Below are 17,633 nucleotides of genomic sequence, written 5' to 3'. Positions count from 1 at the left end.
CATTTATAGGACGAGGAATGAGGGATTCAAATAATTCATCAAGGGGAATGTTCGATAAATTACCAAGTTCTTTGAAAACATTTAAGGAAAGGCCAGGTAAACAATCGGTAGGGAATCCGTCACGTGAGCGGCAGCCCTAGATGCAGATCATTTATTTATTTAACACATTCCAGAGCAACAACTGACCGAGTGCTGTTCGATTGGATTATTGCCCTAGATGGACTAACTCATTTGTTAACTATACTCATATTGTTACCAGTAACTTGAACATGACAGTTTACTCGTTAACGTTGTGTAGAAACAGAAGTTACGACCTCGCCAACTACAAGCTCGTCAACGACAGGCAGGTTCCACTAGTTTATTTTCTTAAGTATTAATATTGTACTATTCGTAACGTTAACATAATATATTCGCGCATAACAATAGAGTTTTAACGGTTTATTTTATTGTTAATTCGTTACTGTTCTTCCGTTATCTTCAGGTTTGAAACTGTGAGCACAATACAATCAATATCGAACGATATTATTGCTATCGATATTTCCGATATTATCGAAGTATAGATAGTTTTGTGATTTGAGTTTCGATATTAAAATATCGTATCGAATGCGGTATGGCAACTTCCCTATGTATCCTTGGCTTTATTGTTTACACTTAGGCGGGATGCCTTGCGAGTACTCCGGCTCCAACGTTGTGAAACTCTCGATACAATGTTTATGGATTACTAGAATTCAAAGATTACGTTATTTTTCAAAGTAAATTACAAATAAATGTTACATTTGGTAATAAGTAACGATTACAGGTAAAAAATGACTAAAAATAAGTATTCGTTCCAACTGCTTGTTCAATTAATTCACATCTCCTTTCATATTGATAGCCCCTTTCGGTACTTCCTGGGAGAGACGACCGGGGAGCTCTCAGCCGGCCTGGAAGGCATGGCTGGCATTTCCGTATATTGTTCTCTTTGTCTGGTTTCCCGGTGCGTTGTGGTTCGGTGGCTGAGCTGAGGCCGACAGCGGAGTTGGCTGTCACTAGTGTCCCGCTGAAGTCTAAACGAAGAGTTGTTGTTGTTGTTGCGTTGGAATGCCGAGTGAGTAGCTGGACTGAAGACGGCTGTTGGCTGCCGTCAGTGTCCAACCGGAGTCAGAGTATCGTAGCTTACGGAACGGAAGCCTGTGCACTGCCTTAGGGTACTGCGTGTGTGTACCTTCGTGGACTGAGGACCGTCGTAGAGTCAGCGATTGGAGCAGCAATCGTGAGTGTAATTGGAACAGTGTCAATAGTCGTTGTTGTGAGGAATATTGTCCTGCTGTTTAACAATGTTGAGCTGTTGCTATTTAGTTGTTCACTGTATTTGACTGTGTGAATTAGTGGACTGTTTCAGGAGACGAGCCAAGGAACAGTCATCGTGTGTTGTGTGGTCAGTAGCCCTGTCTTCAACCCTAGTGGTCTGCACGCAGCTGCTGACTTGTGCGCGCAAGTGAAATGCCTGTCAGTCAGGATTACCGTCTCTCAGGTAATACCAAAGACCCGGACTCCTGCTGTGTGAAGGGGACAAAGATTTATAAATAGGCAGCAATTAGTGAGTGTGGTCATTCGTGGTTGAAAACAATTGTGTGTGAATATATATGTGTGTGTATTGTGTCATCTTGAAATAAATTAGATCGACAAAACAGACAGTGTTTTTACTTGTAAAAATATCCTTATAAAAATAAAGCAACTTACGTACCTGCTTAACGTGTCTTAAAATAATGATACCGATCTTCTCAGTGGATCACTTACCATGGACTGCACTCAGGCCCACTGGAACAGAAAGCGGTACACATTATTATATCTTTACCAACAAGAACATGATGTGAGAAGTTGCTTGTTGACAGCATTAGCATCAGTAAATTATTTCTACAGGACTCTAACATTTACCTACGCCCTAAAACTGTAATTAAATACAGAGGTTCCAGTACAGCATCAATAAGGAAGATTTCAGTGATCTGATAACTTTTTAAAATATTAAAACTAAAACACGAGCTTTCTTCTCATTAATTTTGTCTTCTTCGATGTCTGGTTCCTTGAATGAACAGTCAGATAGTGATCCAAGATTCATAAGGCCCCCAGTTCGATTTTCGGTCGGTTCGGGGATTTTAATATTAAGTGGATGTACAGTATGTGTTGTCTCCAACATTCCTGGAACTCACACACAACACTACCCCTCACCACAATAATACGCAACGTCCAATTCACGGTAGATGCCGGCCATCCTCGTTAGAGGGTCTGCCTTACAAAGGATGCACCAGGCTAGTAATAGCCGCGAATTATTATTATTATTATTATTATTATTATTATTATTATTATTATTATTATTATTATTATTATTATTATTATTATTATTATTATTATTATTATTTGTACCGGGCGGTACACCTCCACGCCGCTAATTCAAACATTGCGCCAGTTGGAACTCCTCTACTGGAGGAAGCCTGAACTTTAACAACCATGTTAACTCTAAAGTTTCTCAGAAGATGTCGCTATTGTAAATTTTGAAGAGTTCTGAACTGTGTCTTTTCCGATTTATATTTGTTTTCTCTGTAGTGAAAAGTGTGAACATTCTCTTCTAGATGGCACTACTGAAGAACTACAATTGTGCACCCTGGTGCGAAGTGAAGGAACTGTTTTTTGAGAAATTTTGTGTTCATAAGTTTGTTCTTTGTTAAATTTCTTTCAGTCATTTTTTGGGTTGGCAGTATAACCCTTCTCTTTCCGCTTGTTTTGAATGTAGCCAATCTCGAATTTCTTTAATTAATTTTTAACCAATAATGTGTGTCTTCTCCGATATGGATATGTTGCTTGACCCTAGCCAATAAAGTTGAGGGGGTGTGGGTTCTCATTCTTGAAACGTCTCGAATTTTCCGCGAGGATATATAAACTGCTGATTTTCTTGTCTCCTGGCCACTTCAGTAACATCTTTCTTTGTGTGATTATGTAGCAGGGAGCGGGAAGCGCCTCCTTCTTCGGGCGGCAGTTCTTCCATCAGGTAATGGCCTTTTAATAACTTCTTTGCTTGCTAGCTCAGCAGTTTAACCCTCGGGGCAGGTTCGAAACTTTTATCATGTAACTTTCCTTTAAAATGTAAAAGACACTTGGTATAAAATTCTGTCTCTTTGACTACAAATCGGGATAGAGAGTGCCTAACCCTCTCGAGCTCCCTCTCATATTGTTTTTGAGGTGACTACGTTTTCTCAACCGTTTTTCTTCGTTTCATAATGTAATAAAGTTTTCCTATCGTGTCACCTCCGTAGTATGGGATTAGCCCTTGCATAAGCGGCCTAGAGCCAAATAGGTTTTTAAAATGGTTTATTAGGAGTGCAAGTTACGCCTCCACTCAAGTTGGTATTTTGGGGCCATGTAATTGTCCTGTTTCTTTATTGAATAGGCCTCAGTAGGTTGGGTATCATTACCCCTGTTCTTGTGTGCCCGTAGGGCAGCTTGTACGTGGAGTTTGGAGTGGCCTTTGAATTGGCTTGAACTTTGAAAGCGGGTTGCTCTTTCTTAAATTTGGTTTCTGTGTGCCTCGAGCAGGCTTTACTGGGTAATTGGGAGCTAGAGCTCCTTGATATGATTGGGGTTTTCTGCCCCTTTGTTGAACCTTGTGTACAAGTAAAGTTGGGCTCATTGCTCAGGGATTGTGATTCTGGGGCTCGAAGCCCAAAAGCCTTTAATAAACTGTAATTGTACATTCTTAACTTGTTGATATATATATATAACTGAGTTCCTGTTGTACTTGTCATTTCTTGATCTCGAAAAGAAAATATAACCTTTGTTAAATTTTAAATTAACTTTAATTTCGTAAGTTGAGACCTGTTCATCCCAGCACTTTCTTTCGCCTCTAACGACCACGGATAACTCCGTAACATTATTATTATTATTATTATTATTATTATTATTATTATTATTATTATTATTATTATTATTATTATTATTATTATTATTATTTTCATCATCATTTCATAATCCCCTTTTTCAGCTTTGCTAACTTATTTTTATGTCATCATTGCGAAGCATGGTTTTGAGCACTATCCTTCTGGACAGCCCATTGAGAGGATAGGGACTACGTATTTAGTGTACAATTTCTTATCCGGTGAGTTGTAAGTCACTCTTAGCTGGAGGGAGAAAGTTGGTAAATAAGCTGCCATGCGCCCAGGTGAATATAACAGGCATACATTTTTCTTTTTCTATTAGTTTTACATCACGCATACAGCGTGGAAACTTATCGATCGTGCTCTTTATAAAGTATTTGCAGGGAAACCAGTAAAACCATTTTCAAGGCTGCCGACTTTGATGTACAAACGCAATAGCCATATTATTATCACATTTGAGATTGGCAGTCTTCAAGTTTCCAACAATTCACTTAACAATCAGCATAACAACATGATACTTTTTGATAATGCTGTATAAAATCTCCGAATAGCGTTAGGATTTTCACAAAGCGGAAAATATTTGAAAAATGGATCCGGTATTCCTACCTTTGGTTATTTGCTACGAAGCTAACTGGGATGAGTTTGTGATTTATTATACTGTAGGTGGACGTAAGTGAAGCTCACCAGCCTTCCTTGGAACTACCAAAAAATGAAATAAAAAAGTATATCTCAGATCCTAGATGTGACTACTTCATGACAGAAATAGAATAACACCAAGCGATTGTACTACGCGGTTCTGGTCACATGGCCATGAGCTTGCAATTGGAAGATAGTGGGTTCGAACCCCCAGTGTTGCGGCCTAGAAAAGGGTTTTTCCATGGATTCTCATTTTCACACCAGGTAATTAAGGCAAAGTTTGCTTCCTTCCCAGCCCGTGTGTCTACATCTGTACCGTCCCATCGTCTCCATGACCTGTTTTGAGTCGGTGCGACGTAAAACAAGCATACCTAGCAAATCGAATAACACATCTCAGATCCTAGAACATGACTGCTTCAGGATGAGTGAAACGCAATAACGTACCTCAGCTCCTAGATATGTCTACACATGAGTGTAATAGAATATCATATCTCAGATCCTAGATATGAATATTTCGTGAGTGAAATACAATAGCATATCCACCGGGCGAGTTGGCCGTGCGCGTAGAGGCGCGCGGCTGTGAGCTTGCATCCGGGAGATAGTAGGTTCGAATCCCACTATCGGCAGCCCTGAAAATGGTTTTCCGTGGTTTCCCATTTTCACACCAGGCAAATGCTGGGGCTGTACCTTAATTAAGGCCACGGCCGCTTCCTTCCAACTCCTAGTCCTTTCCTATCCCATCGTCGCCATAAGGCCTATCTGTGTCGGTGCGACGTAAAGCCCCTAGCAAAAAAAAAAAAGAAAAATAGCATATCCAAGATCCTAGATATGGCTACTTGATAAGAAAAACAGAATGACTTATCTCAAGTCCTAGATATTACTAATTCTATCTCAGATCCTGGATATGACTACTTCATGAGAGAAACAAAATAGATCCTAGATATGTCTACTTCTTGAGTGAAACAGAGTGTAAAATCGCAGATTCTATATATGGCTACTTCATGAGAGAAATAGAATAACATATCATAGATAATTTTAGAAAATGAAGGGAAGGAGAACATGACAAACCCATGTCTTAACAATAAAGAAATACCTGGCCTGGTTTTTCAGACGACATTCTTCTGCTACCTTTAACATCAGCTGGTATGCAAAGAAGCATCACAAAAATTGCTGAATATTGTATAAAATGGAATTTAAAAATTAACGCTAAGAAAACTAAAGTAATGGCATGTAAAATAGGAAATAAACTAAAGGAAAAATAAAGGTGGTGGATAGAATGTGTAATATTAGAGGTAGTCAACAGAATATTTATGAATTATACTAACATCTAACAGTAAGTGGAAAGAACAAACAAAACGAGCAAAAATAAAAGGAATGACAACTTTATCTAGTACGATATGTATGGAGAGAAGATACCAAATATTGGATGTCAACTGCAGAAAAATAATATGAATTCGCTTGTAACGTCCAGAGCATTGTGCGTGGCAGAAACATGGAACAATGAAGAAGGCAACAAAGAACAAGAGGTAATAAATAACAAGTTCTGCAAAGTAGTAACGGAGCTACTAGAATGTACAGCAAAATAGTGGAGTTAGAATTCTGAGTGAAGATAATAAGTATACAAGCAGATATATGTAGCTAAGAAAGGTAATAAAATATTAGTACTGAACAGGGTAAACGGGAGGGAAATATTGAATTTAGCTTACTAACGTCAGATGAAATCTACACGATGATTACTGGGTAATCAAGGGAAAAAGGATGCTGGATAGAGTAGGAATCGATAAATAGATTCAGAACGAAGAAAAGAAGCTGAATAAGAAAATAACTATTCGAGTGAAAGATAGTGAGAAGCAGACAAATATGTCGGAATGGAGAACCAAACGAATATTAACGGAATTCTGTGAAATTAGCAAAAAGACGTCAATAAAGATTATAAGTCTTGCGAATAGGAAAGTAAGAGGTATGGTGTGCTGGATGATGAGTATCTACTGTATAAGAATAAGGGTCAAATGTAGAAGCGTGAAGATAATTGTTGTTTGTTATGTGGAGAAATAATGGAAGAAGTACGCCTGTTGAGATAATGTAGATAGATCAGGGGCGTAGCCAAGGGGGGGGGGGGTTACTTGGGGTTAAAACCCCCGTCCCCCGCCATGGAAATTTTACAAAAAGAAACGGACAATCTATATATATAAAATAATATGTCCTGACTGACTAACTGACTGATTCATCATCGCCGAGCCAAAAACAACTGGACATAAAGTAATGAAATTTTGAGGATATATTTATATTACAATGCAGGTGCTCGCTAAGGGAGGATTTTTGGATGTTCCATCGCTAAGGTGGTTGGAAGGGGGTGAATTTTTAAAATGAGTGTATCTATATCTCAAAAACGTAACGGTTTAAAGGCGTGAACATTGGTGTATGGAATCTCCCTTAAATATAAGAAAACACGTATTTTTTGTTTTCGAAAAATCCTCTTAAGACAGGTGAAAAAAGGTGAAAAAGGTGTTGAATACCTTTAATCAGCATACTTATATCTCCTAAACTGAAAACATTACAGTCATGAAAATTGGTATTCAGAATCTACTTTAAAAACAAAGAAACACGTATTTTTTTGTTTTTGGAAAGTCTACATAAGCGGGAGTAAACAAGAGTGACAAAGGGGCTGAATTTTTAAAATGAGTATATCTACAATATATCCCCAAAACGTAACATGTTTACAGACATTAAAATTTGTATTTGGAATTTCCTGTAAAAGTAAGGGAACACGCATAATTTATTTTCTGAAAATCCACGTAAGAGCGAAGTGTTAAAGGGGGCGAATTTTTAAAATGAGCATATTTACATTATATCACAAAAACGTAACATATTAAAGACGTAAAAACTGGTATTTTTCAATATCTTTTAAAAATAAAGTAATACGTATTTTTTGTTTTTGGAAAAGCACTTGGGGGATAAAAATGAATGAAAAAGGGGGTTGAATTATTTTGATTAGGATACTGGTATCTCCAAAACTGAAGAGATTACAGACGTGGAAATTGATATTTGGAATCTCCTTTAAAAATAATGAAAACGTATTTTTTTGTTTTCGGAAAGTTCACTTAAGGGGGTTGTAACAAGGACTGAAAAAGGCATTGAATTCTTTTTATGAGGATACTTATATGAAAAACTGAAGATGTTACAGGTGTGAACATTTGTATTTTGAATTTTCTTTAAAAATAAAGAAACACATATTTTCGTTGTCGGAAAATCCACTTAGGGGGGTTGGGGTGGGTAAAAGGAAGTGAAGAAAGTGTTGAATTATTTTAATGAGGATACTTATATATCAAATACTGAAGATGTTACAGGCGTGAAAACTGATATTTGGAATCTCCTGTAAAAGTAAAAAATGCACCTTTTTTTTTGAAAATCCACTTAAGGGGAAGTGATAAAGGGGGATGATTTGAAAAATGAGCTTATCAACAGTATATCTAAAAAACCTAACATAATACAGACGTGAAAATTGGTGTTTTTAATCTTTTAAAAATAAAGTAAAACGTATCTTCTTGTTTCGGAAAAACACTTAAGGGGTGGGGGTTGTAAAAAGGACTGAAAGATTGGTTGAATTCTTTTATGAAGATACTTATATTCTCAAAAACTAAAGATGTTACAGACATGAAAATTTGTATTTAGAATCTCCTTTAAAAATAAAGAAACACGCACTTTTGTTTTCGGAAAATTACATTAAATAAATGAATTGGAAAAATAGTTGAATTATTTGAGGTTACTTATATCTCGAAAACGAAGGATGGTACGACGAGAAAATTAGTATTTGGAATCTCTTTATTAAAAATAAATACACACGTATTTTGTGGCGGGGGGGGGGGGTGGAATCAACTTAACGGGGTGTAAAAAGAGTTGAAATGATTTTATGAAGATACAAATAAGACGTGGACTTGAAACAATACACCCCTAAGGGGGTTTTTACCGGGAGGGGGTGCGGCGGAATGGTGATAAAAATATGCATTTATATAAAACCGTTTGAATTTATGAAGTTAAAATTGCAATTGATATCCTAGGTGTTAAATATCAGAAGATTTGAAGCAAATTTAACCGCTCAGAGAGTTAAATGGGGATTAAGATCCGAAAACAAATATATCCATTCCTTCCTCCGAAACGGTTTAACGTACGAAGACAAAATTCCAAATAGCGATACATACATACATACATACATACATACATTATCATTACAGACTGTTATGCCTTTCAGCGTTCAGTCTGCAAGCCTCTGTGAATTTACTAAACGTCGCCACAATCCTCGATTTGCAAATAGTGTTGTGGCCTCATTTAGTTCTATACCTCTTATCTTTAAATCGTTAGAAACCGAGTCTAACCATCGTCGTCTTGGTCTACCTCTACTTCTCTTACCCTCCATAGCAGAGTCCATTATTCTACTACGTAACCTATCCTCCTCCATTCGCCTCACATGACCCCACCACCGAAGCCGGTTTATGCGTACAGCTTCATCCATCGAGTTCATTCCTAAATTAGCCTTTATCTCCTCATTCCGAGTACCCTCCTGCCATTGTTCCCACCTGTTTGTACCAGCAATCATTCTTGCTACTTTCATGTCTGTTACTTCTAACTTATGAATAAGATATCCTGAGTCCACCCAGCTTTCGCTCCCGTAAAGCAAAGTTGGTCTGAAAACAGACCGATGTAAAGATAGTTTCGTCTGTGAGCTGACTTCCTTCTTACAGAATACAGTCGATCGCAGCTGCGAGCTCACTGCATTGGCTTTACGGCATCTTGATTCAATCTCACTTACTATATTACCATCCTGGGAGAACACACAACCTAAATACTTGAAATTATCGCCCTGTTCTAGCTTTGTATCACCAATCCGACATTCAATTCTGTTGAATTTCTTACCTACTGACATCAGATTAGTCTTCGAGAGGCTAATTTTCATACCATACTCATTGCACCTATTTTCAAGTTCCACGATATTAGACTGTAGGCTTTCGGCACAATCTGCCATTAAGACCAAGTCGTCAGCATAGGCCAGACTGCTTACTACATTTACACCTAATTGAATCCCTCCCTGCCATTTTATACCTTTCAGCAGATGATCCATGTAAACTACAAACAGCAAAGGTGAAAGATTACAGCCTTGTCTAACCCCTGTAAGTACCCTGAACCAAGAACTCATTCTGCCATCAATTCTCACTGAAGCCCAATTGTCAACATAAATGCCTTTGATTGCCTTTAATAATCTGCCTTTAATTCCATAGTCCCCCAGCAAGGCGAACATCTTTTCCCTTGGTACCCTGTCATATGCTTTCTCTACATCTACGAAACATAAACACAACTGCCTATTCCTCTCGTAGCATTTTTCAATTACCTGGCGCATACTGAAAATCTGATCCTGACAGCCTCTCTGTGGTCTGAAACCACACTGGTTTTCATCCAACTTCCTTTCAACGACTGATCGCACCCTCCCTTCCAAGATGCCAGTGAATACTTTGCCTGGTATACTAATTAGTGAGATACCTCGATAGTTGTTGCAATCCTTCCTGTTCCCTTTGCTTATAGATAGGGGCAAATACTGCTTTTGCCCAATCTGAAGGTACCTTACCAACACTCCACGCTAATTTTACTACTCTATGAAGCCATTTCATCCCTGCCTTCCCACTATACTTCACCATTTCAGGTCTAATTTCATCTATTCCTGCTGCTTTATGACAATGGAGTTTATTTACCATCCTTTCAACTTCCTCAAGCATAATTTCACCAACATCATTTTCCTCCTCCCCTTGAGCTTCGCTGTCACAACACCACCAGGATGATTTCCTTTTACATTGAGAAGATGTTCATAATATTCCCTCCACCTCTTCAGTGATTCCCTGGGATCTATTATGAGTTCACCTGAATTACTCAAAACACTGTTCATTTCCTTTTTCCCTCCCTTCCTAACATTCTTTATTACTGTCCAGAAAGGTTTCCCTGCTGCTTGACCTAGCCTTTCCAGGTTGTTACCAAAATCTTCCCATGATTTCTTTTTGGATTCAACAATTATTTGTTTCGCTCTGTTTCTTTCATCTACATACAACTCCCTGTCTGCCTCGGCCCTTGTTTGGAGCCATTTCTTATAAGCCTTCTTTTTACGTTTACAAGCTGCTCTCACTTCATAATTCCACCAAGATGTTCGCCTTTTCCCATCCTTACACACAGTTGTTCCAAGGCACTCCCTGGCTGTTTCTACTACAGCATCCCTGTATGCCACCCATTCACTTTCTATATCCTGAACCTGCTTAATATCTACTGTTCGAAACTTCTCACTAATCATATCCATGTACTTCCGTCTAATTTCCTCGTCCTGGAGATTTTCTACCCTTATTCGTTTGCAGACATATTTCACTTTCTCTACCTTAGGCCTAGAGATACTTAGTTCACTACAGATCATATAGTGGTCTGTATCATCGAAAAATCCCCGGAAAACTCGTACATTCCTAACAGATTTCCTGAATTCGAAGTCTGTTAAGATATAGTCGATTATGGATCTGGTACCCCTAGCCTCCCATGTGTAGCGGTGAATAGCCTTATGCTTGAAGAATGTATTCGTAACAGCTAAACCCATACTAGCACAGAAGTCCAGCAAATGCTTCTCATTCCCATTAGCTTCCATATCTTCCCCACATTTACCAATCACCCTTTCGTATCCTTCAGTTCTATTCCCAACTCTCGCATTGAAATCGCTCATTAGCACTATTCTATCCTTGCTGTTTACCCTGACTACGATGTCACTCAATGCTTCATAAAACTTGTCAACTTCATCCTCATCTGCACCCTCACATGGTGAATACACGGACACAATTCTAGTCCTAATTCCTCCAAGTGACAATCTACCCACATCATTCGCTCATTTACGTGCCTAACAGAAACTATGTTGCGTGCAATGGTATTCCTGATAAAGAGCCCTACCCCAGACTCTGCCCTTCCCTTTCTAACACCCGTCAAGTACACTTTATAATCTCCTATCTCTTCCTCGTTATCTCCCCTTACCCGAATATCACTTACTCCTAGCACATCCAGATGCATCCTCTTTGCTGACTCAGCCAGTTCTACTTTCTTTCTTCCATAAGCCCCATTAATATTGATAGCTCCCCATCAAATTCCTTTTTGTTGTTTCCAAGGAGTCCCTCGCCTGTCAGATGGGAGTGGACTCCGTTACTCCCGTAGGTCCAAGGCTTGCTTAAAATGTTTTGAGCTCGGTCGATTCATGAAGGAGGATGCTGCCCTACTTGCACATAGTCCAAGTGAGGATATCTCCTCTAACGGGTTATGGACCACCGGTGAATTGTATAGTCCTAGCCGCCTGAGCACAAGGAGGGCCATGACTCAGAATATGTCCGAGATGCCCACTCCCATCCATAACAAGTGGTATCCCGACTCTCAGGACCACTTACTAGGCCACTCAGCCGTTGCCCATGGTTCACGAACTAGGACGTGACTACAGTAACCCACAAACATGTATATGTTAAATCCTAGGTGTGAAATAGGAAATATTTTTTTACGTTCCACCCCTAGAGTGTTAAATGAGGTTAGCACCGTAAACGAAATTATTCATCCCTCCAAAACCGTTAGACGTATATAGTTGTTATTTTACGAGAAGGGTCTGCTATGTCCTAGGTATAAAATATCGTATACTTCAAAATATTTCTTCCATAAGGTGTTTAGATGAGGGTTGACTCTCAAAAACACAACATTAATTCTTCTGAACCCGTTTCAGACATGAACTTATCTTTTTATGAAGGGTGGATTTCTATATCCTAGATGTTCGTAAATATATAAAAACATTCACCCCTTAAAATGTATTCATTCCTCCATTACTGTTCGACGTAAAAAATCAAAATTTCACAGATTGGTCGCTTTTACATCCTAGATGTTAAATAAGTTAGGGTTCATTTTTTTTGCTAGTGGCTTTACGTCGCACCGACACAGATAGGTCTTATGGCGACGATGGGATACGAAAGGCCTAGGAGTTGGAAGGAAGCGACCGTGGCCTTAATAAAGATACAGCCCCAGCATTTGCCTGGTGTGAAAATGGGAACCACGGAAAACTATCTTAAGGGCTGCCGACAGTGGGATTCGAACCCACTATCTCCCGGATGCCATCTCACAGCCGCGTGCCCCTGACCGCTAGGCCAACTCGCCCGGTAACATAGGGTTCAAAACATTCAAATTCTTCCGTATGAGGTTCAAATGTTTTTAGGTCAGAAAATTAAAAAAAAAAAGCATCCCCCAAAACGGTATGACGTACGAACTGAGGGCGTATTTTACAGGTAGAGTGAACTCTCCAAATAGTAAAAACATAAAATACGCAATAACTTTCAGTTTAAAACCGTAGCGAAGCACGGGTATCTTGCTAGTCCATATATATAAAAATAGCATGTCCTGACTGACTGACGGATTCATCATTGCCGAGCCAAAACTATAAAACATAAAGAAAGGAAATGTTGAGGATACATTTATATTACAATGAAGGAGATCGATTTGGATAAATTTGATGATAAGAAGAGATAGAATGACAGGACACATCTTAAGGCACCCAGGACTTGTTCACTTGGTTTTCGAAGTAAGTGTAGGCGGTAAGAATGGTAGGGGTAGACCAAGGTATGAATATGACAAGCAGATTAGAGCAGATGTAGGATGCAATAGTTACGTATAAATGAAAAGATTAGCACCGGGTAGGGTGGAATGGAGAGCTGCATCAAAACAGTATATGGACTGATGACTCAAACAACAACACCAACAACCCCCCACCCATCGGCCGAAGCTGGCTATGCAACTAAGGGAGAGAGACTCACTTAGGGTCAAATGCTTGGCTAGTGAGTCCAAAGCAAAAATAGAAAGAGAGAAAGAATTTTGTACAATTATAAAATTATCAAACAAAGAGTGGATCGTACCGGGTAGGACAGCAACTGTTTTGTGTAAATTAAAAATAATATGTGGCTAAAGAAAATAAGAGAAAATAAAGTAAGCTCTAGTTCAAGTTATGAATGGTAGGATATACAAGTTGTCCTAGATTATATAACACGTTTTAACATCTTGGGCAAAAAAGAGGGATAATTTAGAGAATGATTAGGCTTAATTATAATGCTTAATGTAGAGAAATTAACTGTAACAAGGAACATGAAATGGATGTATCGAAAACAATTTGGTTTACAATAAATGAATACTGCCTCCCCATTTCCAAGGGATCAGGAACTATGGGATGGGAGTATTCTATTCTAAGAAATATATACGGTATCTCAGATCCTAGATAAAACTACTTCACAAGAGAAATGGAATAGCATATCTCAGGTCCTAGATATGAGTGCTTCATACGCGAAGTAGGATGACATAGCTCAGACCCGAGATAATATCACTACTTCATACACGAGTTGCAAGGGATAATAGAGCTGAACTAGATGCGTTTCAAAAATGCTATGATTTTGATATCATTGACAATATCGTTCTATGAACTAATATTTTTATTGACAAATTGTTCTCCACCACCGAATTCATGTGTGTGTGAGAGAGAGAGAGAGACTGCAATGATAAAACAAAAACAGAAGGCTCTTTTTGGAGTTTTATTCCTGTTCGGAGTGAAAAAGGAAGATACACTTACGCTGGAGAACTATGGAAAGTAGACGCAAAACCAATGTTATTATTATTCATGATAGAAATAGAATAACGTATATGGCTACTTCATCAGAGAAATAGAATAGCATATCTCAGATCCTAGATATAACTACTTCATACGCGAAGTAGAATAAAATTTCTCAGATCCTAGAAGATGACTACTTCATAGGTGAAAAACAAATATCAGAACGTACAACCTAGTTACTACAGTCCAGACACTGCGCGATACTTGAAACCTGCACTACTCCGAACTGATATAAATTGTGAGAAATGGTTATCATATCAGAACCTAGAGCCCTGCTTCAAGCCATTATGAACTGAACTAATTTTATGAATTTGGTTCAGATCACAGTTCCCACCTTCTGCACTGTGGGCTATCAAGGAAGCCAAGCAACAGACTAAGGATATCGACACGCTGACTACGTGGCACTCCAGCATCTACCAGCCATCTGGCTGGGCAGCAATCGTCTTGGCCGTTAAGGGGCTGGGCTTTTATGCTAAACAATAATGCAAATAGTTCCTGTGTATTGATTCCCCATAGTGGGTTAAAGGTAAACATACTACGAGTCACCTTTGGTTAACCTAAGGGTTTCCATATTAACGACATCTAGACTGTCCCGCAAAATAACACACTGATCTTTTGTTTACCAAATTATGGTAACTATACGCAAGATCATCCGATGACATATATGAGATGTTCACTTACCTTATTTTAGTAAATTAACTAGCTTAGCTCGTGTTCACTGCCTAAAGCGGTTACAAAACTGTAGCCATTAATGAAAGAATGAAAGAACGGTGTGATTTAAAAAATAATATGTCGACTATGTCATCGAGAGAGTAGAACAAGGCAAATTTTGAAATGCCTATTAATATTCATATCGTCTGGTGTTACTATTTTTATTTTTCAGAATGATCGGCATTTATAAAAGAGGAAACAAACCCCATGGTGCAACAGCCCTGAAGTGCCATGGCCTATCAAGAAACCGCTGCTCAGTCGGAAGGTCTGTAGAATACGAGGTGTCGTGTGGTCGGCACGACGAATCCTCCCAGCCGTTATTCTTGGCTTTCTAGAGCAGGCCCGCTCTCTTCGTCAGACAGCTCCTCATCTGTAATCACATAGGCTGAATGGACCTAGAACCAGCCCTCAGATCAGGTAAAAATCCCTTACCTGACCGGGAATCGAAACCGGGGCCTCCAGGTAAGAGACGGGCACGCTACCTCTACACCGCGAGACTGGCCAGCTTTTATACATTCTCTAAGCCAATACCTAAGTTCTTCAAGCGACTTCTTGTTGGTCTGTTACGTTGTCCACCCTCTATTATCAACAATTCAACAACTGAGAGAGTTACCGAGACCAGATATGTGTGGGGAATGCGAATGGCTCCCGCCAGATCGTATTCTCTACTCGCCTACGTTTCGTTACTACCACTGCTCTAAGAAGACGTTAATCCCATGATAGTTTCATTTTCAAAGAATACGATGAACGTGCAAGAGAATAGCACAATCTTTATTACTTGTACAGTAGAGGGTTTAAAACTTACCACAGAGGCACAGCAGAAGAGACGCCTTGCCTTTCTCTCCCATGGTCCGTACTGGTCACTGTTACCATGGATAAGAGATCGGATAGGGCACAGTTGAACCCGGACCATTTCGCTTAGGTAGCACTTCTCTTTAGCACGAGGAGGACAAGATACCAGAGGTCGTAAGGCTATCACTCGTATGCTATTCTGATATCATTATTGCTGAGAAGTGAACTGCAAGCTGCGACCTTAGACTTCTGATGTGGAAGGGATTACAAACAGGAGTCACGTTTCTTACATTCTTTTTAATCCGTTTCAGATTTCTCTGTGAAGACAAGCCATGTCAGTTTCTCATTTGGCATTTTATGTCACTCCGTATACCATGCATGAAAAAATATGCGCTGTGTCTAAGTATTAGCGAACCCGAGTTGAGAAGCCCGACATCACAACATGAAACCGGAGGAAACTCCACAACCACTCCAGGTAAATGTTAAACAAACAAATGGAAAACAGTAATAAGTACCCCACAATATATGCTTTGCTCTGGCCATGGTATAACAGAGACTACAGGGTAAATGTCGGCTATATAGAGTCTTACGCCTTTCAGCTTCTGACTGTAAGGTCATCAGCCCGAAGACTAATTCAGTCCTCAAATGGAAGTCACCAGTGTTTATGTGGTTATAGGGAAATCACAAAAACCGACGGCAACACCAAAATGAGGCGAACTATTTACAGTATGAGAATAAACTTGACGCCTCCAATCTCCTCTACTCGCAATCTAAATCGGGACCCATCTGCTCATGCATCCTACCTAGAAATCATTCAACAAAAATCCTTACCATTTTCTTTTAGGTACCGATCGAGTTGGCCGTGCGCTAGATATTCCAGACCTCCTGCCAATCTTATATTTCTGGCAGTACCTGGAATTGAAGCTGGGCCCCCGAGAACTGCAGCTAATAATGCTAACCGTTACGGCAAGGGAACGGACAGTTGGTAGACTATTGTGAAACTGATACTGACAAAGCCTTTAGAAAAGGAAAAAACACGGGAAGGAAACTTGTAAAAATGCGTGTGGTATTGAGTCTAAAAGCGCACAGAGTTTCGGAAAATTCGAAGAACCTGAAAGGGACTAAGATAAGGATCAGAAAAGAACTGAGTTTGGAGGAGACAGAAGACATGAGAACGCTACGCCGTCACTTACACGGAGCACGCAATTCAGGTATCCTTCATTTGTTGTTATAGATTTATGGCTACAGGAGATTCATGGAGCAAATCGTGGTCAATCAAACAGCTAAAGAATATAAAAGGACGTTCTGAGGTGTCGGCAGTAAGTAGTGAGGTCATCTCTAAAACGAGGAAAACATCGGTTGACGACTGGACAGAAACAGCTCAGCAACGAGGAAGAAATGGCACTGACATGTGTGGAGAGCCAACCTTGCCCCGTAAGCAGTACAGAACTGTTGAAACACATGAGCAATCAGCCTACTAAACGGACGACAACACAGAGACGAGACGTAAGGTACCATTAAACTTGAAAGACTTGTGGTGTAAAAAGCGAACAAGGACTGAAGGTAGAGACAGGGATACACAGGACGACATAATTAGCTCCACAAGTGGAAGCATCATACTGCTAGAAAAACAAGAGTCACACCTAGCAAGACCGTGAGGACGCGGATACGCAGACAAGTAAATAAAACTAGTTTGGGACATAGGCTGTGTAAATATAGAGGGTGTATTGAATTAACTAGTAAATGATGAGGTGAGGGAATTGTCTGAGAATGAGATCATGGGGATTACAGAGACATGACTCTCAGCAGGATGTGAACTACAGACACCGGGTTATAACATCTGGAGTAAAACAAAACAGAAGAGGGCATGCAAGGGTCGTTATCCTGGGGGAATA

At 39.5% G+C, this 17,633-nt stretch overlaps 1 protein-coding gene across 2 annotated transcripts in view; it reads right to left on the bottom strand.

The window, feature by feature from the left end:
• LOC136863599 (vitellogenin) overlaps positions 1 to 15,873 on the bottom strand; it is a 419,790-nt gene extending 403,917 nt beyond the window's left edge. For both annotated transcript variants that reach the window (XM_068226214.1, XM_068226215.1), the window contains exons 1-2: positions 15,752 to 15,873; positions 1,780 to 1,800 (exon numbers count right to left, since the gene is read on the bottom strand). In XM_068226214.1, the coding sequence (XP_068082315.1) occupies positions 1,780 to 1,800; positions 15,752 to 15,794 (64 nt within the window). In that variant the 5' untranslated portion in view covers positions 15,795 to 15,873. The remainder of the gene's footprint in view (positions 1 to 1,779; positions 1,801 to 15,751) is intronic.
• Positions 15,874 to 17,633: the final 1,760 nt, after the last annotated feature.

Source organism: Anabrus simplex, chromosome 2, assembly GCF_040414725.1.
Source record: "Anabrus simplex isolate iqAnaSimp1 chromosome 2, ASM4041472v1, whole genome shotgun sequence".
NCBI classification, from domain to species: domain Eukaryota; kingdom Metazoa; phylum Arthropoda; class Insecta; order Orthoptera; family Tettigoniidae; genus Anabrus; species Anabrus simplex.
The sequence above is the reverse complement of the archived record's forward strand: the minus strand, read 5'-3'. Positions and strand labels throughout refer to the sequence as shown.